Below are 25,647 nucleotides of genomic sequence, written 5' to 3' on the forward strand. Positions count from 1 at the left end.
GATAAAAAACTGTCAATTGTACCAGCCGTGAAAGGACAATATTGTGTTTTTAAATCACGTTCTAAAGTACATAGTGTTTTTTATCTTTGTGCATAGCTGAAATTAGTGGGACCTTTTAGTTTCAGTAACATTTAAGATTCACTATATAAATGACATCTCAGAGATGTAACATTTAAAATTGTATTATAAAGTGTATTACAGTATAGTCTGATATTTCATCAAAGGATGGCCCCATACATATCCACAAAGGTCAGGGCTAAGCCTCAAATACCCACTGATCCTAGAAACACTTGTGACTGCAACAACCTAAAATGTTTAATCTGTGAAGCAAGAGTTACAAATTCCTTATTATATCTAATGAAGGTATTTTGCAAAGCGTTGTAAGTATTTGAACTCACATTCAACAGTCAGTCAGACTGGCCCACAGCATGTTGCAACCTGCCCTCTTTCTAAAAATCAATTCATTTTCAGTTAATCAGTTAATTTGATCAGTGTCTTTTGGAGGCCACTGATAAGAGTGGGTGAACTAGGACTGTGATGTTGATTGAAACTGAATAAATTCTCAGTGGCCAATCAGTAGAAGAACAAACTGTGTTCTAAGGGGGCAGGGAGGGCCACTGGGTCGTGACTTTTACAGAACGTGTATATAAGCTTCCACCAACCACCTAGACTTTGTTGCTTTGCCTTGGAGAAAGATCACACACCATGAAGCAGTGTGTGGTTTTCATGATGGCGTTCCTGTGTGTCCATGGGGCCCCTGTGGACACTATGACCCCTGGATCCTGCAAAGACGCTGCAACGAGCGGTGCTGCCGTTGAAGCCATGAACCAAATCAACCTGGACCGTACAGAGGGCTACGTGTTCAGCCTCGACCGCCTCAGCAATGCCCACTACATGAAGCATGCAAGTCTTTCTCATTTTAATTTTGGGTCATTTTAAGTTAAAGGGATGGTGAGATGTGCTTAACAGTCATATATTTGATTGGAACCAATCCATAAGGATTTAAATTGAGAAAGTTATATAAGCATCTATAATAAGAACATTTGAGCCCATTATGATCCTTTCCTTTATATATATATATATATATATATATATATATATATATATATATATATATATATATATATATATACACTACTGGTCAAAAGTTTTGAAACTCTTGACTGAAATGTTTCTCATGACCTTAAAAATCTTTTGATCTGAAGGCGTATGCTTAAATGTTTGAAATTAGTTTTGTAGACAAAAATATAATTGTGCCACCATATTAATTTATTTCATTATAAAACTAAAATTTAATAAAATAAAATAAAGTTTTTGAAATTAATGACTTGGACCAAATAATAAAGAAAAGCAGCCAATAAGTGCCCAACATAGATGGGAACTCCTTCAATACTGTTTAAAAATCATCCCAGGGTGATACCTCAAGAAGTTGGTTGAGAAAATGTCAAGAGTACATGTCTGCAAATTCTTGGCAAAGGGTGACTACTTTGAAGATGCTAAAATATAACACAGTTTTGAGTTATTTTGGATTTTGTTTAGTCACAACATAATTCCCATAGTTCTATTTATGTTATTCCATAGTTTTGATGACTTTACTATTATTCTAAAATGTGAAAAAAAAAACAAAAAAAAAAAAATTATATATATATATATTATAATAAAGAACGAGTAAGTGTTTCAAAATGTTTGACCAGTAATGTATATATAGGTATTATATAAGTGTTGTCATGCAAAAGCAGCATAGTGTAAACAGTCATAACCCTTTATGATGCGATTTAAGGATGTGCTAAATGAATAAAATATTCATTATTTAAGGAAAAGTTACAAAAGAAGTGTCTTCTTATAAACAGTCATAACATAAACTGTAACGAACAATACAAGTCAAGCTTATATAATAGAAGTTATCAATAAAAATGCACAGAATACAAAGAAAATTCAACATGGAGACTTTATATACTTTCCTTGTTGAATTTCCCTCAAAATTGTCAGTCTCTTGAGGAGAGTGATTTTGTATATGTCTGGGTTAATGTCTTAATTGGACTGTACCATATAAATGCATTTGTGCATATCAGGTCATCAGCAGTCTGTAGTTTTCATGTCTCCAAATAAGATGCACAAAAATTTATTGAAAAGAGTCCAGTATAGAATCAGTTTGATTTTTTGATTCTTGGGTGTATTTTGAATAAGAAGTATAAAGATTTGGCTGCATGTGTGATTAATATGCTTATTCTTTTATGTATATATGGGTCATTGACAAATAAGGTTGTCTGAGGTGATAAAAAATATAAATATTTTAAAAATCTAGTTTAAAACGTGTCAAGTTTGTAAACTTGACATCTTTGAGTTTTTTTTTTTTTTTTTTTTTTTTAGAAAAGGCTATAATTGTTTTTCACACATTTTTAAAAACAGAAAAAGTAAAATATATATAGATTTTCTACTATATATATATATATATAAATGTCATTTGTTGTCAAGTAAAATGTATTAAAATAGTTTCTTTTCACCTTGAATACATGGAATGTACTCAACTTAATTATTATTTTCAAAAAAGTTTTTTACTATTAAAAAAAATATATTTGACAAACATCATGACTTTTTAAGTCAAGAATATCAAGAAGTTTGCTCATGGTTACACAAAATGATCTGAACTAAATGTGCCTTTTCATATAAATGTCAAAATATTGATATTTAATGATATTACAAAATAATGATTTTGAACTTCACACAGTTTTGCGGGTCTAAAGAGGTCTTCTTTGTTTTATGATTATTGTCACATGACAACAAAATTGCTACCTACATGTTGGTTACACCACATAGCTGATCTGGTGGACAATTTTATTTTTATATTTATCATATTTTAAAATAAAATTGGTTCACTACTTCACTACTAAAAATAAAAGATTATTCAGCACAACTCAAGCCAACATTTCTTTTTTCAAGAATTTCAGCTTTCTTCTTCTTCGTCTTCTTCTTCTTCTTCTTCTTCTTCTTACTTCTTCTTATTATTATTATTGTCTCTGGACAGTTACATCACATGAAATTTTTGACTTTAAACCCTAGAAAAAAAATATCAAAATGATTTTGAACTCAGTAATTGAATACATGTTCATCATAGAAGAGGTGTATTCAGTATTTCAATTTATAAATTTTTTTTGTGTGAATTGATTTTATAATATATTTTGTAATCATTTTTTAGACATGGACAAAAAAATGTATGTCACGTCATTGACCCATATATATATATATATATATATATATATATATATATATATATATATATATATATATATATATATATATATAATTTTAACACACTGCAAACAGCTCCATTAAACTTCAGGACATGAGACAAGATCAACTTGGTCTCAAGAGATTCACGTTGCTATACTTACTATGTATACTTACTAGGAAAGTTTTATGTAGCGCTGCAGTTTCTTGGTAAAATGAATACTAGAGAACTCTTCAGCTGCAGAGCAAGTACAAAGACCTGCTACTGTTAGAACATAAACATACATGCTCTTTTGAGCATGTAAAACATGCTGCAGCTGCACATTTACACATACATACAATCCACTTGAGCAGATCTAGACCTGTGGTGCTGGGGCGGGGCAGGGTTTAAGAGAGAAAACTCTCGTAGCGTGCTGTAATAAAAATATCTGCAAACAATTAGCAAGTTAGCAAGTTGATTAGCTAACAGATAACATGTTCAAATGACCTATCAGCTTGCACCAAGTTGGGTTTCATGACTGAACTTAAAATCATTAGGAATTCTTTATATCCCTTTGAGACTGTTTTGCAAAGAGTTGTCACTATTCCTAAACATTTTACTTAGAGAACACATTTCAAAAATGTTTACTGAAGTGTTTCTTATTCTTTTAGGGTGAAACAGGGGTTGTCTTTTATCTGACATTTGATGTTTTGGAGACCAAGTGTCATGTCCTCAGCAAGAAGAACTGGAGAAACTGTGAAATCCGAAGCCCTGAGGAGTACCCGGTATGACTTCACTCACTATAAAGACTAGAAAATAACTTATTCTTGCAGTTTGTTCAACATTTTAATAGCCTTTTGTCTCAACTGACAGGTGTATGGACAGTGTAAGGCTGTTATGTACATGAACAGAGGTCACAGAGTCACTCGACTGTACAAATATACCTGTACTGTGAGGCCAGGTAACAACCAAACACAACACAGCTAGATTTTACTAGCATTTACCTTTGGCAGGTACTTTTATCCAAAGCTACTTACAAATTGTAAGCAATTTAAAGGAGACATGAAATGCTCTTTTGTTTTATATAAAGCTTTATTATATTCCGTGAGGTCTACTGATAATGTTAGTAACGTTTTTTTGTATTAAACCATTCATAATTTAGTAATATATGACCATTTTCCACCCTGTCTCTGGCCCTTTGTCTTAATCGCTCGATTTTGGCATAAGTGCCTCCTTAAAACTTCAGCATAAATACCCACTGTTCTGATTGGCTAACAGCATGCAGCCCCTCAAATTCAGCCATTTTTTAAACTTAGTCTGAAGAGAATAAACAAGCTCCACAACATTATAAAACTACATTACAGGGTTTACACATAACGCACATCCAACACATTGCATCTGAATATATTAAACTGTTCATCTCAAGCACAACTGTTAACACTCACACCCTGTCTACACCAGATGCGAGAGTCGCGTCGCATCTAAAGCAATAAAACCCATTATAATCAATGATGCTGTCTACCATGGAAGCGTCCATTGCGGCGTCGCGATGCGCCGACAGTAAACAGATGTCCCATTCCATTTTGTGCTGCACGCACTGGCACTGCTACTGCCAACAACACAAATAAACGTTTTAGAATGTTCATGTTGACATGCCTGGTGTAGACAGCCTCAAGCCATTGCGTTGCGTTGTGTCAATGGACGTGCCCGGTGTAAACAGGATGTCAGCACCATAAACTATCACACAGTCATGACATTTGAAATATTAATGAATGGAACTGTTTACTTACTGTTTTACATTGGGTAAAAACATGTTTTTAACTGCCCCTTCCTTCAATAACAGTTAAATTGCAAAGCTTGAATTATATTGTAGCTGGTTCACAAGCAATCCACATTGATATGAGCCGAAAATACATGCAATCCACATGGAAATACACTGAAGACACATCCACATCCAGTTTCCAGTGCAATCTTGCACTGAAATGCACATCGCCGGAAACGCATCAAAATGGTCAAAATGTCCATCCAGCGCATGTTTTCATAAACCAACAATTAAAAGTAGCGCAGTTGGGTGAAAGAATGTGTCCAATATGACTCCTTTTCAGAGTTGTAACTTGACACTGCATCTTTTAAAAGCTGCCCGAGATACACTGTATTGCCAAAAGTATTCGCTCATCTGCCTTTAGATGCATATGAACTTAAGTGACATCCCATTCTTAATCCATAGGGTTTAATATGATGTCGGCCCACCCTTTGCAGCTATAACAGCTTCAACTCTTCTGGGAAGGCTTTCCACAGGGTTTAGGAGTGTGTTTATGGGAATTTTTGACCATTCTTCCAGAAGCGCATTTGTGAGGTCAGACACTGATGTTGGACGAGAAGGCCTGGCTCGCAGTCTTCGCTCTAATTCATCCCAAAGGTGCTCTATCGGGTTGAGGTCAGGACTCTGTGCAGGCCAGTCAAGTTCTTCCACACCAAACTCGCTCATCCATGTCTTTATGGACCTTGCTTTGTGCACTGGTGCGCAGTCATGTTGGAACAGGAAGGGGCCATCCCCAAACTGTTCCCACAAAGTTGGGAGCATGGAATTGTCCAAAATCTCTTGGTATGCTGAAGCATTCAGAGTTCCTTTCACTGGAACTAAGGGGCCAAGCCCAGCTCCTGAAAAACAACCCCACACCATAATCCCCCCTCCACCAAACTTCACAGTTGGCACAATGCAGTCAGACAAGTACCGTTCTCCTGGCAACTGCCAAACCCAGACTCGTCCATCAGATTGCCAGATGGAGAAGCATGATTCGTCACTCCAGAGAACGCGTCTCCACTGCTCTAGAGTCCAGTGGCGGCGTGCTTTACACCACTGCATCCGACACTTTGCATTGCACTTGGTGATGTATGGCTTGGATGCAGCTGCTTGGCCATGGAAACCCATTCCATAAAGCTCTCTACGCACTGTTCTTGAGCTAATCTGAAGGCCACGTGAACTTTGGAGGTCTGTAGCGATTGACTCTGCAGAAAGTTGGCGACCTCTGCGCACTATGCGCCTCAGCATCCGCTGACCCCGCTCTGTCATTTTACGTGGCCTACCACTTCGTGGCTGAGTTGCTGTCATTCCCAATCGCTTCCACTTTGTTATAATACCACTGACAGTTGACTGTGGAATATTTAGTAGCGAGGAAATTTCATGACTGGACTTGTTGCACAGGTGGCATCCTATCACAGTACCATGCTGGAATTCACTGAGCTCCTGAGAGTGGCCCATTCTTTCACAAATGTTTGTAGAAGCAGTCTGCATGCCTAGGTGCTTCATTTTATACACCTGTGGCCATGGAAGTGATTGGAACACCTGAATTCAATTATTTGGATGAGTGAGCGAATACTTTTGGCAATATAGTGTATGTATCAAGCAGTCAAAGACATCTGTCTGTGCATGTTTAAATACAAAAATAATTTAAAATAGTCCAGTTGGGTGCCCGTTGGTGTTCAGGAATAGCAAGGCCACAGTAGCCCTATGTCCTGCTGTCTCTCACTCTGAATACGAACTGAAGCACCAGTGGGCGGGGCCAAGGGTGTGATGATTTAAGTAGGTGTTAATGTTTTTGAGCTGTAGATGCGGTCATGAATTAATGTGTTTCAAATGGAAGTAGGGAACCAGGCATTTTTGCAGTTTGGTTTCAACAAAAACATTTTACATTTACATTTCTAAAATTTACAGTATGTTTTTTTATAGTAGAAAGTTCCCTTATATGTCAGAATATCAAGAAAAATTGGATTCCTCATGACATGATCCCTTTAACATACAAGGGCCAACACTATTTGCAATATCACACTTCCAAGTTACATATGGAATGCATTTTAAACTATGAAAAAGTGAATCTATTAAAATGACTTTTCCTTGGCAGTGCCAGCTTCAAAAATCAGAGAACGGTGCCCAGACTGCCCCATACAGCTTTCTCAGGACCATGAAGAGATCTTGAAGACAGTGAAGATGGCCATGGAGAAATACAACAAAGAGAGTGGACTGGCTAACTACTTTGTTCCTCTGAACATTACAAAAACTTTAGCTCAGGTACAAAAAAGAAAGAAAGAAACTGACTGAGAGAAATGTAAGGTGCAGAAAGAGTCATCATATTTATTTTGGATTTTATCATTTTTGTAGTATGATTTTGGAAGATTTTTCACTGTGGAGTTCACCATCCAGGAGACAGTCTGCTCTTCCAAAACTGATATTGCTGATATCTCTAAATGTGATATCACTGCATGCGAGTTTGCAGTAAGTGACTAGAAGTTTTAAAAGCCATCATACTGTATGTTGTGTTTGTCAAAAAAATCCACTGTATTATTGTTTATCACAAAATTCTTATCCAGAATGTTCATTTAAAAAATATATATATATTTTATTCATTTAGCACAAAGGATTCTGCAAAGCGTCTCACACTGTGTCGATCACCAATGAGGAAAACCTCAGTGTTCAGTGTGAAATCTTTGAACCTCAGGTAAGATCACTGATTTTTTTTTAACCTGGTCTCATTGTATAATGCCACTCTACCGCCATTTTTGCTCAGTCATTTGTTCGTGGCTCATTATATCACAGCAGTTTCCTGGTGAACACAACAATTACTTTTATTCGCTTTCACACAAATAATGAGTAATCAAAACACTTTTACTGTACCGCATGACTTGTATTTGAGCATTTGCGTTATTTATTAACACTATTTACATGCGTGTTTGTACATGATCAAATTGTGCAGTAGTTCAACGGATAGAGCGTTGCACTTGCGTTTGGTTAGGGTTTAGGGGTGGGGTCGGGGCTAGGTAGTGGTTTCTTTGACCCATCAGGTAGCACTTTTTAATGATGGATTTTGCTGATTTGTCCAATCAGGTATGGCTTTCCTCAAGAATTTCAATTACTTTTCCTCCGTAATCCTACGTTTCAGAAATTTGCTACCCAGAGGCGTTAACAATATGGCCGCCAAGTGACTTGACTTGCCTTAACTTTGCTATAACTCTGTTGAACATCCTGTTTTACTCAGAAATATATTGCAATATAGAAGTTATACAGGTTGCGAAAGGGTTTTCATGATGTCTTTAATATGAATATTTGTTGTTTTAAGGCATCTGAAGAGGAGAAGAAGAAGCACTTGATCGGAGGTGAACTGGATCACAGCCACACCAGCAAAACTGGTGCTGGCTCATCTACTGGACACGACCACGCCCATGACCACACAAAACCCCAACCCCATGGCCATGACCACGCCCATGATTCAGGCCACCACCACACACATGAGCATGGTGAAGACAAAGCCCACTCTCACGATCATTCTCACGATCATGACCATGTTCACGCGCACCACACCAAGGCCCATGAGCATAACCAGGATGAGTGGGAGCACCACCACCACCAGTACGGTCACAAGAAGGACGAGACCCACGAACACGACCATGAGATGGTGCTGGACCACGAGCACAAGCACAGGCACCTTCATGAGCACGAGCACCATCACCACCACCACCAACACGATCACAACACAGCAGCGAGGCGCCCTGAAGGCATCGTCAACATCCTGCCTCCAATGGACAAACCCATGGTCCTTCCATCCTTCCCTGACAAACCCGTCGCAGGACCCGAGCAGCCCTCCACCCTCCCATTCCACCCTGACCCCCAGATACCAGGCCAGAGGGAGCCTACCATCCAGCCCTTCCCCAGCACCATGTCCCCTGAGTGCCCTGCACAGTCCAGCATCCAAAACGTCATTCTCAAGCAGGCCTTCAGTGAGGATCCCCTCTTTAAACACACTGGGTAGAGCTACTTGAATATTTCATATTTGTACAGTGAAATAATTACTGCAAATGGTGATATTATGCTTTGTGCAATAAAACGAGTTTTGGCAGTCATTTTCCTTGTGTGATTAGTTTTCTCTCGACTTACTGTAACTAACAGAGGGAAAACACTACTGTACTTTTTGACAAGTTGATGCAATCTTTTGGGGTTGGTGGTAAAGTTTTGTTTTGGGCAAACTCCCCGCCCATCCGTGCAGCTATTCATTCCATGGATAACAGAAAAGATCCAGCAGAATTATGTTACATAAAATGACACCGCATTTCTGTATTTAATTTACATTATCCATACATGCAACATTTGGTGCAAATGCAAAATGAACATTTAATAATGTAATTTGCAATTGCCATTCATCACACTAGTTTTATCATTTAATTTAAACATTAATATGAACATGCTATGAATGGCGGATATATTTCATTTGTAAATGCAGTAATGGTACTGAAATTATCATTTAATTTTAATTTTCCTTCAAAGCACTTACACTCACAGTTTCACTCACAATTTGAATGTGTACTAATGCTGCACAATGAATGCATCAAAATTCAAAATAGAACTGAAATATTTTTGATTGCATTTAAGAACTTTTCCATGTTCAATATTAGTTTAGCTAAATTGACAGCATTGTGGCAGAGGGCTAGCTAAAATCTGACAGATTTTAAATTCTGTGTGATGATTTGTTGGTCCTACACTGTAAAATAAAGGAAAGAATTACAGAGAAAATTCAGTATAATTTAACATTTATTCCACATTTTTCAATAAAAGTGTTAAATTCCCCTAAAATACATTTATTCACACAAAACTGACATTTTCTGTGTTGCTCAGCTTTTATCTGTTACTGAAAACAAAAAACAAAAAACAAAAAACAGGTAAATTTAAACGTAAATGTAAACGTCATAATTTTCATGTGTAAATGTAAACCTGACATGCTTGTAAATATATGTCCGTAAAAAAGATTTCTTTCAGCATAAAACAAGTATTTTACAGAGACAATAGAGTATATTTGAACATTAATTTCAATTTTTTTAATAAAACTGTTAAATTCCCCTAAATAATGTATTTATTCAAACCCAAATTTACTGTTTTCAGCTAATATTGCTCATTGAAATAAACAGATTTGTCTTATAAAGTTATGTTTTGAACGTTACTTAATTTGACGCTACATTTGCCATACAAGATATTGAGTTTATGCTATACTTTATAATAATGAAGTAATTCATTATTTCAAATAATTTTGAGTTTCAAAATAATCTGGAGTTTAGTAAACTCCAAAGTAAAATAGATTTTTGCTGCTCCTTCAATTTACTTCATTAAAATGAAAGCAACGCAGTTTCACTGAGTGAAATACACTGAGCAATTTTAAATGTAAGTTTATCCATTTGTGTTGGTACAATATTTTAATTTTTTTGCATTACTGAAACTGGGTGGGGGATTTTTATAACGGTAAAAAATCTCCTTAATTTAACAGAAAAAGAATGTAAAAATGCTACAGAAAAAAAGAATTAATTGGTCAACAGGTAGTTAGTTGCCTTAACATACAGGTGCATCTCAATAAATTAGAATGTCGTGGAAAAGTTCATTTATTTCAGTAATTCAACTCAAATTGTGAAACTCGTGTATTAAATAAATTCAATGCACACAGACTGAAGTAGTTTAAGTCTTTGGTTCTTTTAATTGTGATGATTTTGGCTCACATTTAACAAAAACCCACCAATTCACTATCTCAAAAAATTAGAATACATCATAAGACCAATAAAAAAAAACATTTTTAGTGAATTGTTGGCCTTCTGGAAAGTATGTTCATTTACTGTATATGTACTCAATACTTGGTAGGGGCTCCTTTTGCTTTAATTACTGCCTCAATTCGGCGTGGCATGGAGGTGATCAGTTTGTGGCACTGCTGAGGTGGTATGGAAGCCCAGGTTTCTTTGACAGTGGCCTTCAGCTCATCTGCATTTTTTGGTCTCTTGTTTCTCATTTTCCCCTTGACAGTACCCCATAGATTCTCTATGGGGTTCAGGTCTGGTGAGTTTGCTGGCCAGTCAAGCACACCAACACCATGGTCATTTAACCAACTTTTGGTGCTTTTGGCAGTGTGGGCAGGTGCCAAATCCTGCTGGAAAATGAAATCAGCATCTTTAAAAAGCTGGTCAGCAGAAGGAAGCATGAAGTGCTCCAAAATTTCTTGGTAAACGGGTGCAGTGACTTTGGTTTTCAAAAAACACAATGGACCAACACCAGCAGATGACATTGCACCTCAAATCATCACAGACTGTGGAAACTTAACACTGGACTTCAAGCAACTTGGGCTATGAGCTTCTCCACCCTTCCTCCAGACTCTAGGACCTTGGTTTCCAAATGAAATACAAAACTTGCTCTCATCTGAAAAGAGGACTTTGGACCACTGGGCAACAGTCCAGTTCTTCTTCTCCTTAGCCCAGGTAAGACACCTCTGACGTTGTCTGTGGTTCAGGAGTGGCTTAACAAGAGGAATACGACAACTGTAGTGTCTGTGTGTGGTGGCTCTTGATGCCTTGACCCCAGCCTCAGTCCATTCCTTGTGAAGTTCACCCAAATTCTTGAATCGATTTTGCTTGACAATCATAAGGCTGCGGTTCTCTTGGTTGGTTGTGCATCTTTTTCTTCCACATTTTTTCCTTCCACTCAACTTTCTGTTAACATGCTTGGATACAGCACTCTGTGAACAGCCAGCTTCTTTGGCAATGAATGTTTGTGGCTTACCCTCCTTGTGAAGGGTGTCAATGATTGTCTTCTGGACAACTGTCAGATCAGCAGTCTTCCCCATGATTGTGTAGCCTAGTGAACCAAACTGAGAGACCATTTTGAAGGCTCAGGAAAACTTTGCAGGTGTTTTGAGTTGATTAGCTGATTGGCATGTCACCATATTCTAATTTTTTGAGATGGTGAATTGGTGGGTTTTTGTTAAATGTGAGCCAAAATCATCACAATTAAAAGAACCAAAGACTTAAACTACTTCAGTCTGTGTGCATTGAATTTATTTAATACACGAGTTTCACAATTTGAGTTGAATTACTGAAATAAATGAACTTTTCCACGACATTCTAATTTATTGAGATGCACCTGTATATAGTAAAAAATAATTAGATGTTTAATAAGTCAATACATGTAATTATACAGTAAAAAATAAATATAATAAACCTTTACAAAATCTATTTACAAAATAAATGTAAATATATATATATATATATATATATGTGTGTGTGTGTGTTTAGATGTAAAAGTATGATTTTACCATATAATTAACAGTGAAATTTTATATTATGTTTAACTAGAGAATACATGTAGGGTACAATGGGGCTAAAGGCTCTGCGGGGTAAAAGGGTCCTTTGATTTGATTTTCTCCCAGAACACAAATAGCCACAAAAACTACCACAGGACTTTCCTAAACACCTGTATGTCACTATACACTGCAAACTTTTCCTGATCCATGAGATTTTATCGTGTGGTGTCTAAAGGTTGATTTTGAGGTAATTTGATCTCATTTTAATATTTGTTTTAATATGTTGCAAATTTATATATCTAAATGAAAATCCCTTTTCTTCTGAGACAAAATACTTATTCATTTTCAGTTTTGTTCAAGGTCATTAAATCTAAATAAATGTAATAACTGTCCAATAAGTGAAAGGATGCTATTTGGGGTAAAAAGCCCCCCTGTTGCTGGGGCTAAAGGCCCCTGTAAAACACATTGTTTTGTTTTTGTTTTTAAGTGAGGGGAATAGATTTGTTCTGAAAAATGTTCAAAGTGGGCTCACATTGACTGATCCAATCACAATTGAGATTAATTTGTTTATAGTATACTTGAGATGTTATAAAATGCCAAATGTGCACCCTTTTCTGAAGTAGTTATTCTGAGTAAGCATTATCTTAATTTGTTGCTCAAAAAAGCATCCTGCTGTCTCAAAATTATTTGCATTATATGACAAATTTTGAACTAGAACTATTTCAGTTTATTAGCACCCAGTGCTGCCATGAATTTACAGTTTTTGTTATGTATTATTATTATTTTTTTCCAGTGAGTTGTCATGAGAGAGTTGATTACCACAAAAATAATTTCATCTTGTCCCTCATTTATATATATATATATATATATATATATATATATATATATATATATATATGAATAATAATAATAATAATAATAATAAATGGTACAGTAAGGCACTTACAATGGGAGTGAATGTGGCCAATCCAAAAATGTAAAACATTTTTTTAAAATTACAGCCACAAGGTGTAAATATTATACATGTTAACATGATTTTAGTGTAATAAAATCTGTAACTAACCTCATCTTTGTCATCATAAATATTGGATTTAACTTTAAGCAGATAAGTAATCAATTTTTGACACTTTTGAAACAGTTTGTTTTTTATGTTTATGGACTGGCCCCATTCACTTCCACTGTAAGTGTCTTAATGTTACAGTGGTTTTTGCTCTCTATTTTAATTTGAATTTGTTTTATATAAATTAAGGTACGATTCGATTTATTTTCTATTTATTTATTAATCAACATTATGCCACAAATAATAAGCTCAACTTGTTTTCAACCCTGAACATACTCTGTCCAGCAGATGTCACCATTGATCACTGCATTGATTTCAGGCACTTCACACATTTGAATGATTTGCACTGAGGTGTTCTATATGGGACTCTGCTTCGCTCTTCATCAGCAGAGGGCGCGCAAGCATCTGTGCTTATACCCTGAATCGCGCTCCTTATACTGGCCATAATCATGTAGGCTGCCGTCAGACAGGAGGCAGGCTCATCCTCAAACTGATCACACACCGTATGAGGAGCAGGGATGGCCGGGGGACGCAGAGGACTAGTGGCCCCTCAGAACACTTTCCTGGAGAATATCGTCCGCCGCTCCAACGGTGAGAGAAAAAGCTTTACAATCGCTCAGTGGTGAAATTATTTATTCTGCAACATTAAAATGAACTCACTCCAAGTGCATTACCACAAGCCCTGCCTCTAAAGTCTAATACAATGTGGTTGAAGATTACTGAGATAGTATTATGAGCCACCACAAACAATTTGGTATATATATATATATATATATATATATATATATATATATATATATATATATATATATATATCAGTCTTCAGTTTAATTGGGTTTCATACAGCAGATCAGTTTATACTGCACTGATTCTCTCATGTATGATCTTTGTTGTGAATCTGTCTACAAAATGCACATATTAAACACATGTTGTTGATTTAGGCTAATATACAGTATATCCTATCTATGTGTTTGCAGTAAAAATGAGATATGATTGATTAATTCAGGAATGAGTAAGAGTAAAAAGGAAAAGTTCAAAACCGTCCACAAAGTTTATTAAAAAGGTGAATGTCTTTGCTTTAACCTGCCTTTTCCTTTCAACTTTTCAGTTTGGGCATTTTCTCATAGACAGACAGGTATAAAGCTGATGTTTTGAAGTGATTCAGTCCCATCCATCCTTGTGTCGTGCCGTTGATCATCCTTGTTTTCTTTGTCATCAGTAGTTTGTAGATCTAGATCAGTAGAAGTGATTTCTCTTGTTGGTTAATGTGTTTTTTTGTTGTTGTAGTTATTCAATCAAGGTCATTTTGTGGGATGCTCCAACACCCTAAACTTGTATTACTGATGTTATAATATATTGATTATGTTGCAACACTTTACGATAAGGTTCCATTTGTTAACATTAGTTGATGCATTAGTTATCACGAACAAACAAATAACTTTAACTATATATATATATATTACATTATTTATGAATCTTTGTTAATGTTAGTTAATAAAAATACTATTGTTCATTGTTAGTTCATAGTGTGTTAAATGTTAACAAATACAACTTTTGATTTTAAAAATGTATTCCTATATGTTGAAATTAACATTAACTAAGAGTAATAGACGCTTAATAACTATTGTTCATTTTTCGTTCATTTTAACTATTGTTGTTAACTAATGTGAACAAATGGAACCTTATTGTAAAGTGTTACAAGGTTTTAGTCAAAAGTCCAATTACACAAGTGTGTTTTCACTAGGAGTGGTTTCATATGTTGTTAATTTGAAATATTTAATTCAAACCCCTAATGTTTGTGAATTATGTTTTCCAAACAAAAATTCCAAAATCATCATATTTGTGTAATAGCTGTTGTAAACAATTAAATGCAGTTAAACCACACTGTTATATATTCAGGCTAGGGTTAACTGTTCAACGGAGGTATATTATTAACTTATTTTTCATGTCAGGTCAGGGCAAGTTGTCACATGTGTTTTAAATGTTTGTCATTTAAATTTGTCAATCGAAACAATGGTTTGATATTAACATACTTACAGTTTTTTTTTATATAGTTTTGTGATTCATTGTTTTACTGTCTAAACTTAGCTGAAAAGTCTATAATAGGCAGGTTTCATTGTCACAACTAGTAATATATATATAGAATGAAAAAATAAGAACAAATTACATTTCATAGATGTTTCCAGAATTCATACATGAAATTAGAATCTGTTTGAGAGTAAGTGCAATGTAGGAGCAATGTTTTTTCATAATTATGTTTTTCAATAAAATGCCAGAATAATATTCCTGCTTAAAAAAAAACAACAGCAAAAATTGCACAGACAAGGTGGTCAGCTGGTGTCCCAGCCGCCAAGCTGGTTAAAGGGATAGTTCACCCAGAAATGAAAATTCTCTCATCATTTACTTCATTCCATGCCATCCCAGATGTGTATGATTTCTTCTGCAGAACACAAACGAAGATTTTTAGAAGAATATTTCAGCTTTGTAGGTCCATACAATGCCAGTGAAAAACCAGACTTTTGAAGCTCCAGAAATCACATAAAGTCAGCTTAAAAGTAATCCATACGACTCCAGTGGTTTAATATACAGTATGACTTCTGAAGCGATCCAAACATTTTGGGTGAGAAACAGATCAATATTTCAATCTTTTTTTAATCATAAATTTCCACTTTCACTTTCACTTTAAGATTTTAAAGTAAAAAAGGACTGAATAAATATTGATCTGTTTCTCACCCACACTTATTATATCACTTCTGAAGACATAAATTTAGCCACTGAAGTCATATGGATAACTTTTATACTGCCTTAATGTGATTTGGTGCTTGAAAGGTCTGGTCACCATTCACTTATGGAACTACAGAGCTGAGATATTCTTCTAAAAATCTTTGTATTCTGCAGAAGAAAGAAATTCATACACAGCTGGTAGGGATGTGCCCAAATCCGCATGCCTTATTTGGAAAGGCATGAATAATGACTTCAAAATGAATAACGGATTCATACAAATAATATATATATTATATATATATATATATATATATATATATATATATATATATATATATATATATATATATATATATATATATATATAAAAACATTTGTATGACTGATTATCCAAAAAGCACAAGGATAAAGTGGATAAATATCCAAAATTACAACAAATTTATGAATCTGTGCAGCCAATATTTCTAAAGTGTAAAACTTATGAATGAAAATGAGCACGTTGTGATTTCAGATCAGAAGGGCGCGGTCTCGACTCCGTTTGCGGTCTCTGTAAATTGTGCACGTCTGGAGCTTGTCAAGTGTAACATTAACTAAGATATGACATCATATACACTTTCCACTTCTTGAAATGTCTATGTTAATGTATCACATGATTCACATGTGATTCTCATGTATACCGTAAATCTGAGCGCGATGTTAAATTCCTGACCTGAAATTATGATTTCACGTCAGAGCTCGTCTAGCTGTCTCTTAAAGTTGACCACATTTATATCCACATCAGCAATTAAGGTAATTAACTGGTTAAGACTTTATTCAGAAAAAAAGTAAAAATGTTCCAAAAAGGTTTAAATGCTCCATATAGTATTCATCTATTCGGAATATTCCTCCTCATGTAAAACAAAGAAACTGAAACACGCTCCAGCTTTGTTTTATCTTCTTCTTTTTTAAACTGTGCTAAATTTGAAAATGTTAAGTGTTCATGAACTCTGGTAAGATGCTACATAAATGTAACATTATTATGATTATTATTATTATTATTATTGTTATTATTATTATTTAACTAAATAATGGTGTCCTATCGTAAAAATGCCTGATAGATTTACGGGACTTTCACCTGTTTGTAGGCTTTATTGATTTTAATTTCTTTTAATGTTTGAATTTGTATTTATTATTTACTGCAAAATGTGTGCTTGACATTTCACATTTTGCTTGACACCTATTGCCTCCAGAATAATGTTGTTATACATGAACAGACTAACTAAAATTCGGTGTCATACAGATATTAATATCTGAAATACCTGGAGAAATCACAACATATTCCACAGTTAATGTAGCCTACAAATCAGCTTCATCTGGTAAGAAAAAAGAAAGAAATTTTTAAATAATAATTGTATAATAATAATAATAATAATAATATTTCTTATTCTTATTATTAGGCTATTATTATGAAAAGGCATATACAAGGCATATTTTATTACAGTTTTTTATGATTGCTTAAGCACGATTTTGAAAACGGGACTCATTTTGTCAAAACACTACACACAATTCACACAACCACACACACTTCAGTAGCAGAACACCTCAGATCTTTTGCCAAATGAAACACTTCATTTAAAACTATACAATAATTTATATAAACCCAATTTTGACACTGTATGGCACACACACATGATTCATACAATCTGATCTGTTTGAACCAGTTACACACTGCTGTGCTCAATCTAAAACACTTTTAACATTTCTACTTTTCTAATTATTTAGTCTGGGTTTGATTTTTTTCAGAGATATTGTTAAGAGTAAAGTACATGAATATATTGACCAAACACAACACACAAGACCAGTACTGCACACTGATGAAAATATTTATTTTACACATTGTAAAATCAGTCAATACATCATGCATTGTCCCAGATGACAATGTATCTCATCTGCTCTGCGTCCATTTGGTCTTCTGCTGTGACGATCTTGTGTAGTTTGTCTAAAAATGTGAGTATGTGGGCCGTGTTGTAAGGACCTAAGTTGGCTTGGCAGTGGAGGACCCCATTTTGCGTGATTGCAGTGCATATTAGGATGTTACAGTACCACCATGTTGGCCAGGACATTCAAAATAGCTCTGTGGCCAATGATGTTTCTCCCTCTTCCTCTTCCTCTTACTGCAACATTGCCTTCCATTTTTGTTGAAGACAGGTAAACTCACCTGTTGCCTTTTTATAGTGCTTACATCTGATTGGTGAGTTCACAATTAAGCACCTAAGTGTCTGTACACCTGACGGCCATGCTTGATCAATTGGTTCATAGGTGTGGTATTTTGAAAGGCAGTGCATTGAAATGGCAAAGAAGTGACATCATGTTAGATTTCTGTGTCTAATGTAGATAAGTGTGGTTAGTGTTTTGCAAAACACTGTGTGTAGTGTTTAGCAAAAAGTGTGAGGCTGAGAATGTGCTTATAATTGTGCAGATCTGGGCTGAGGTTTTGCTCCTTGAGTGTCAGGTTTCACTAACTGTGTGTTATGTTTAAATAACAAATACAGATTTTATTGTTAATTATATAATAACTAATTTAAGTGCTTCTAAATGATGAATTCATGCCTTGCCAACAATACATCATGTTTCATTAAATTTCATTAAGAGCACTAACCTAAGGCCAACGAGGCAAATTTCACACACACACACACACACACACACACACACACACACACACACACACACACACACACACACACACACACACACACACACAAATTCCAAAGCTCTGCTCATTTTAACTCATTTTTGATTAAACAAAAAATTTAGGCTGAAGTGTAAGAAAAGGTGTCCTCTTTCAGTAGCAGATATGAGCATGTCTCTGAGAACAGAGTTTCTTGATATATGCTCCACCGACAAGTGTTCTCTTCTTTTGTTCTTTATGTACGTCATTGATGAAAAGGCCAGCTCGCACAAGTAGGTTTTCGGGAATTGTAACAGAATGGCTGAAATATTTGGGTATTGCTGTGATACCCGCAACCAGAATGTGTCAAGGGGCAACTCAACGCAAAGTCAATTTTAAGTGTGCGATCTTCCTTCAGTTCCGCAAATTCCTCGTTGTCTCAGTGACAGTTTCTGTGCAGATGTGGAAGAAAGGGTGACTGGAATGGTGCGTGGACCTAATCATGGTCTTCCAGATTTGCAGAAGGGAAGTAGGTGAGAACCTCTCTTCCAGCATGTCCAGGTATTTGCATATGAGATTGCGCTATCCCGTTTTACCCGCAGTGTATGCCGATGTTAAGCGGAACATTTCAATGGACCCACCGACCACCCTCTGTCGCCAGAGGGCCAGTTTTGACCAAATGCCTTGCTGTTTATGTTTATATGGTTTATATTGCAGACAGAATGGTCTCGTTTTCCCTCTGCATTTTAATGTTCAGCTCATTCTGGCTGAATATGTCAGTGATATATATGCCGTCTTTGCCCAACACGAGTCATCTCCAATTAGCTACTTGTGAGACAATTTGTGTTCCATTGCAAAAAATTTCACCTCATTCTGCATCTCATATAAATGGGACAGCACTTAGCCCCTCGAGAGCCACCTCATCTCTGTGTGCAGCAACGAGGTCTGGTGGTCTGCTCCCATCTCTGCGCATAGAATGGAATAAAGTCAGGTTTTCAGGGGATGTGATTCATTAAAGTTCACAATCTTCACACTAAAAGAGCTTCACGATGCAAGAGGCAGTGAATGGCTTTGATGGCAGGATTCTGTTCCTTTACCTTACTCACAAAGCCTTAGACTTTCCCCATCATTCCAGCTTCCCCGTCTGCCCAGGTGAGGGTTTTTTTTCACTCAGGTAAGCATCTGTCACACTAAATATTTCATCCCCCTTTGCGTGACTGGGCAGCTGCTTACAGAAGAGGAAATTCTCCCTGATTGAATCCCCATCTACATACCTAAGGTTTGTTATCAGATGGCAGTATCCACTGATATCAGTTGAGTCATTGATGTGCAGGGAAAACCTGCCACTAGTCATGAGTTTATCACATGTCAGCTGAGTTTATCTATGTCAGCTGACATATTGTCAGTTCTGTGTTTGACGGTGGAATTTGAGAGAGGGATTTTCTCAGTCTCTTTGCCTGCATCTGGCCCCATCATGACACTGACTATTTAGAAAAAATTATGATCACCTGCATAATATGCTGTTGGTCCTCCGCATGCCACCAAAACAGCACCGACCCACCGAGGCATGGACTCACCTGAAGGTGTCCTGTAGTATCTGGCACCAAGACATTAGCAGCAGATCCTTCAAGTCCTGTAAGTTGCAAGGTGGAGCCACCGTGGATTGGACTTGTTGGTCCAGCACATCCCACAGATGGTCAATTGGATTGAGATCTGGGGAATTTGGAGGCCAGGGCATCACCTTGAACTCTTCATCATGTTCCTAAAACCATTCCTGAACAATGTGTGTAGTGTGGCAGGGCGCATTATCCCACTGAAATAGGCCATTGCCATCAGGGAATACCATTGCCATGATGGGGTGTACCTGGTCTGCAATGATGTTTAGGTAGGTGGCATATGTCAAATTAATGGCCACATGAATGGCCGGACCCAGGTTTTCCCAGCAGAACATTGCCCAGAGCATCACACTTCCTCCACCAGCTTGTCGTCTTCCCACAGTGCATCCTGGTGCCATGACTTCCCCAGGTAAACAGGGCACACGTACACAACCGTCCACATGATGTAAAAGAAAACAGGACTCACCGAACCAGGCGATCTTCTTCCACTGCTGCAAGGTCCAATTCCGATGCTCGCGTGCCCATTGTAGGCACTTTCGACGGTGAACAGGGGTCTTCATGGGCTCTCTGACCAGTCTGTTGCAAGCCTTGCCGTTTTAGAGATGCTCTGACCCAGTGGTTCATTGGTTATGTCTAATGTTGTTTCCCATCAATTGTTTGAAGCACTTGGTGTCTTTCTTTAAAAATGAAGGGTGTTTTGTAGTCAGCTGGCGTTTCAACTTACTGGGTACCATTGAATTGTTTACCAGCTTCTCTCTACAAATGAGACATTCGGGTAGTGGACAAGTGGTGTCACCCATCTACGTAAAGCCCAAGGCGATGTAGCTGTCATGGTTTTGTCTGTTTAATAAATTCAATATTTTTTCTTTTGGCTCACTCTCGAGTGAAGTTGAAGAGGGTGTTTCAGGGTGCTTCTTTTTCCTGCTGTTAGGCTTAGGTATCTATCCATGGTACTCAACTTTTAAGCTAAGCCTAGTTAGCTTGCTCGACAGCTGCTACCAATACTGTTTAGATGAAAAGCATGGTAAGAAATATCGCATTGCTATGGGAGCAAGGATAGAGCGAGAGGGTTGTGTCTAGAAGGTAACCCCCCAGTTACCTAAAGTCTTGCGAGAGCCATATTAAATGAGTTTTTTGTGTTTATTTAGAGTCCTAACCCTACACCTACCCTACCTCTAAACCTAACTCTAAACTTAACCCTACCACTAAATCTAATGCTTAACCTAACCTACCTTAGTAACAGCGAATGAGGCTCTTGTGAGTCTTAGGCTGCCGGGGGGTTAGCTTCTAGACACAGCCGAGCGATAGGGAGGAAGTTCCAGCTTTTTCATTTTAGGCTATTTAGGTAGTTAGATTAGGACTACTTCATTTTCTTTGCTTAATTTAGTTTTTAAAATTATATCTGTGACAAAATATTTTAAAATATTAAAAACTTGTACTACACATATTTCATGTAATAACTGAAAAAGATTATTTAGATTGTAAGTACAAATTTCACGGCATGCCGGTTGAGAACCATTGCACTAGACAGACATCTTTGACCGTTGTGATGCACCTCTCTGTTTTTTAAGCATACAGTGCCAGAAGCACTGCATTTTTAAGACACCATGTCAAGTTAAAGAAATTAATCTTTTATAAATGTATCTTGAGATGCCTGATTTGTCTTCCTTTCCAGTATGCCTTTTGTTTTTGAGAACACATCTACTGTGAATACCTCCTTGGAGAGGTTTTGAGCACTTTTTAGCTGGTTAGGCTGGGACACCAGGCTGTAAGACCAGCTAAACCAACTTAAACCATATAAGACTAGGAAACCCCCGTAGGCTGTTTTTTTGTTTTATTTTTTATTTTTTTAGCTGGGACCAATTGTTTTAGAAGCATCCTTGCTGAAAAAAAAAAAAAAAAAAACACACATTCTCACTAAAACCAGCCTTAACTGGTTAGCTGGTCTCTTGCCTGGTCAGTTGGCTGGTTTAAGAGGGGTTTTGTGCACTTGTAAGATGATCAGGCTGGGAGACCAGCAAACCATTTTATGCTGGGATTTTTTTAGTAGGGATTTGAGACCCCTATCTTATCACTGACACAACATAATTTGATAAAATAATAAGAATTCTGATTGAATTTACAATCTCTAACTAACTATTCCTTCCTTCCTGGCAGACACCAATTTTGTTTTAGGGAATGCTCAAATTGTGGATTGGCCCATTGTCTACAGCAATGATGGATTCTGCAAGCTCTCCGGTTACCATCGTGCTGAAGTCATGCAGAAGAGTAGCACCTGCAGGTTCTTCCATCTTTTTCTGCTTACAAATGCCATAGTTCTGTTCCAAAACCTAGTTATAGTTATATGCTCCTGACACAAAGGTTATTTCTAAAGGTTGGCAACTTAATTATGCTGCCTCCTTAGATACCTTGTTTTGGTCCAATACTAAGGTAGCATTACATGTATCCTTCACGAAAAAGACAATGCCAGAATGCGTTGTGATGAGCTCAGTGGACAAAAATAAATCTAAGATAACGGGCCAAGCAAGAGAAATGTTGGTTATATCAATATAAGTCGTTCAATACCAAAAACGATCTATTAAAAATAATTAAATGTCATATTCTAATTTGTATGTTTACAAGGAATAGAGCTCAACAGTCTGGTTCCGGAAATAAAATCCCATTAATTTTATACATAGGCAAATTGATTTTTAACAATAACTTATAAACCTTTAAAAATAGACCTACTGTGAGTCTCCAGACTGTAAATCATTGGTAAATGCTTCTGTTGAAGTCCTAAGTCAGTGTTATTTCAACTTGAATAAAAAAATACAAATAAAAAACGTGTTTAATAGAGGAATTTCTGGTGAAAACTACACTACCCATGATCCATAAGAGACAGATCCATCAATCAGAAAATCGCGGCCAATAAAGTGCGCAAAAAAGCTACCTAACTCCAATGATGTACTGTGAATGACGCAATTAAGTTGGTCTCCCTACACTCTCAAACTACATATATATTTGTATATATCTGAATATTTTCCAATAATCTAGAAATATATTGTTTCTATACTTGTAATCAGCAATTTTAAATCAATAGTTATTCATCGTTTTTAATTCAATCACATCATTTGTAATGCTTCATGGGACTGTAGTTTATACCCTCATGAAAGACGGTAAGTACACAGTCTGGTCACGCATTATATTAGGTGTATTTAATCACTATTGACTAACATTAAAACACATACAATACAATGTACTTATTGTGTAACTACTTTTTGTTCTACAAAATTCTCACAAGATTCACATTTGCTGCTACTGAGGTTGAGGTACGTCTAGGTTTTGGGGTAGGTTAGGGTTAGAAGGGGGGTTAAGGTTAACAGTGTAACTAGAGATGTAATTAACCATAAAACAGACAACGTGCACCACAAAATACATACTTTTAGTTTCTTATAGGGGGTATGAGAAAGAGTTTCTCACCCAATCTTGTTATCATTTATCATAGTTGGGTCTGTTTTGAGTATGTGAGTCACATGACTTGGTTAAAATTTTCTCTGATCGGTAAGTCAGCCTGACTTAAAACCCACATGACCACCCATGGTGCAGGACATGCTGACTTTGTGATAATTAATTATATATTAATCTTACTTTACTTCAGTAAAAAAATAAAAAAATAAAACTGCTAATATTAATTATGAACATTGTCTTAAGATGTGGAAGAAAATTAAATCATATGTTGTTCATGCTGCTATTTAGCACATTTTGAAGTGTGCATATCCCTTGAGACACGTTGCCAGATTAAGGGAAGAAAAAGGGTTAATCCACAATATCAGAATCAGAATCAGCTTTATTGCCAAGTATGCTTACACATACAAGGAATTTGTCTTGATGACAGGAGCTTCCAGTGTACAACAATACAAAAACAATACAAAAACAGCAGCAAGACATAAATAATAATATAAAATAAAAAATAATTATACACATACGTACAGACACACACATACATACATACACACATACACATGGGTAGTGCAAATCTAATACAATCTGTTATGTACAGTGCAAATACAAATCTGTTATGTACAGTGCAAATGTTTTTTTTGTTTTTTGTTTTTTTTTAAGAGGAATGAAATGGCAGAAGAGTTTGGATGTGTTAGATAAATATAAAAAAGACTAAACTGTGTATTGCGCATAGTTATTGCTCAATGGGGCAATTTAACTGTTCATGAGATGGATAGCCTGAGGGAAAAAACTGTTCCTGTGCCTGACAGTTCTGGTGCTCAGAGCTCTGAAGCATCGGCCAGAACGCAACAGTTCAAAAAGGTAGTGGGCAGGGTGAGTGGGGTCCAGAGTGATTTTTCCAGCCTTTTTCCTCACTCTGGAAGTGTATAGTTCTTGAAGGGGGGGCAGGGGGCAACCAATAATCCTCTCAGCAGTCCAAACTGTCCCTTGTAGTCTTCTGATGTCTGATTTCATAGCTGAACCAAACCAGACAGTTATTGAAGTGCAGAGGACAGACTCAATGACTGCTGAGTAGAACTGTATCAGCAGCGCCTGTGGCAGGTTGAATTTCCTCAGCTGGTGAAGGAAGTACAACCTCTGCTGGGCCTTTTTCACAGTGGTGTCAGTGTGGGTCTCCCACTTCAGGTCTTGTGAGATGGTAGTGCCCAGGAACCTGAATGACTCCACTGCTGCCACAGTGCTGTTTAGAATGGTGAAGGGGGTCAGTGTTGGGGTGTTCCTCCTAAAATCCACAATGATCTCCACCGTTTTGAGCGTGTTCAGCTCAAGGTTGTTTTGACTGCACCAGACAGCCAGCTGTTCAACCTCCCTTCTGTATGCAGACTCATCGTCATCTCGGATGAGGCCGATGACAGTGGTGTCGTCAGCAATCTTCAGGAGCTTGACAGCGGGGTCCTTGGCGATGCAGTCATTGGTGTAGAGGGAGAAGAGTAGTGAGAAGAGCACATATCCCTGATTTTACAGGTGCTAGAAGTGAGTTTCCCCTGTCTCACAAGCTGCTGCCTGTCCGCCAGAAAGCTGGTAATCCACTGACAGATAGACATGGGAACAGAGAGTTGGTGTAATTTATTCTGGAGTATAGCTGGGATGATATTGTAGAAAGCCGAACTGAAGTCCACAAAAAGGATCCTTGCATATGTTTCTAGTCTGTCCAGATGTTGCAGGATATGATGCAATCCTATGTTGACTGCATCATCCACAGACCTGTTTGCTCGATAAGCAAATTGAAGGGGATCTAGAAAGGGTCCAGTGATGTTCTTTGGTGGGCCAACACCAGTCTCTCAAATGAT

General features: G+C 36.8%; 2 protein-coding genes across 2 annotated transcripts in view; both read left to right on the forward strand.

Moving 5' to 3' along the window:
• Nucleotides 1-657: 657 nt before the first annotated feature.
• On the forward strand, nucleotides 658-9,103 carry fetub (fetuin B). The gene is made up of 7 exons (XM_051693480.1): nucleotides 658-903; nucleotides 3,880-3,993; nucleotides 4,082-4,169; nucleotides 7,111-7,277; nucleotides 7,368-7,481; nucleotides 7,618-7,704; nucleotides 8,323-9,103. The coding sequence occupies exons 1-7, from the start codon at nucleotides 706-708 to the stop codon at nucleotides 9,010-9,012; spliced, it is 1,458 nt and encodes a 485-aa protein (XP_051549440.1). The 5' UTR covers nucleotides 658-705; the 3' UTR covers nucleotides 9,013-9,103.
• A 4,723-nt stretch (nucleotides 9,104-13,826) lies between these two features.
• The window catches only part of LOC127438134 (potassium voltage-gated channel subfamily H member 1-like), a 104,578-nt gene continuing 92,757 nt past the window's right edge, over nucleotides 13,827-25,647 (forward strand). The window contains 2 exon segments of the mRNA XM_051693460.1: nucleotides 13,827-13,960; nucleotides 22,514-22,637. Of these exon segments, the coding sequence (XP_051549420.1) occupies nucleotides 13,888-13,960; nucleotides 22,514-22,637 (197 nt within the window). The 5' untranslated portion in view covers nucleotides 13,827-13,887.

This window comes from Myxocyprinus asiaticus, chromosome 49 (genome assembly GCF_019703515.2).
Source record: "Myxocyprinus asiaticus isolate MX2 ecotype Aquarium Trade chromosome 49, UBuf_Myxa_2, whole genome shotgun sequence".
Lineage (NCBI taxonomy): Eukaryota > Metazoa > Chordata > Actinopteri > Cypriniformes > Catostomidae > Myxocyprinus > Myxocyprinus asiaticus.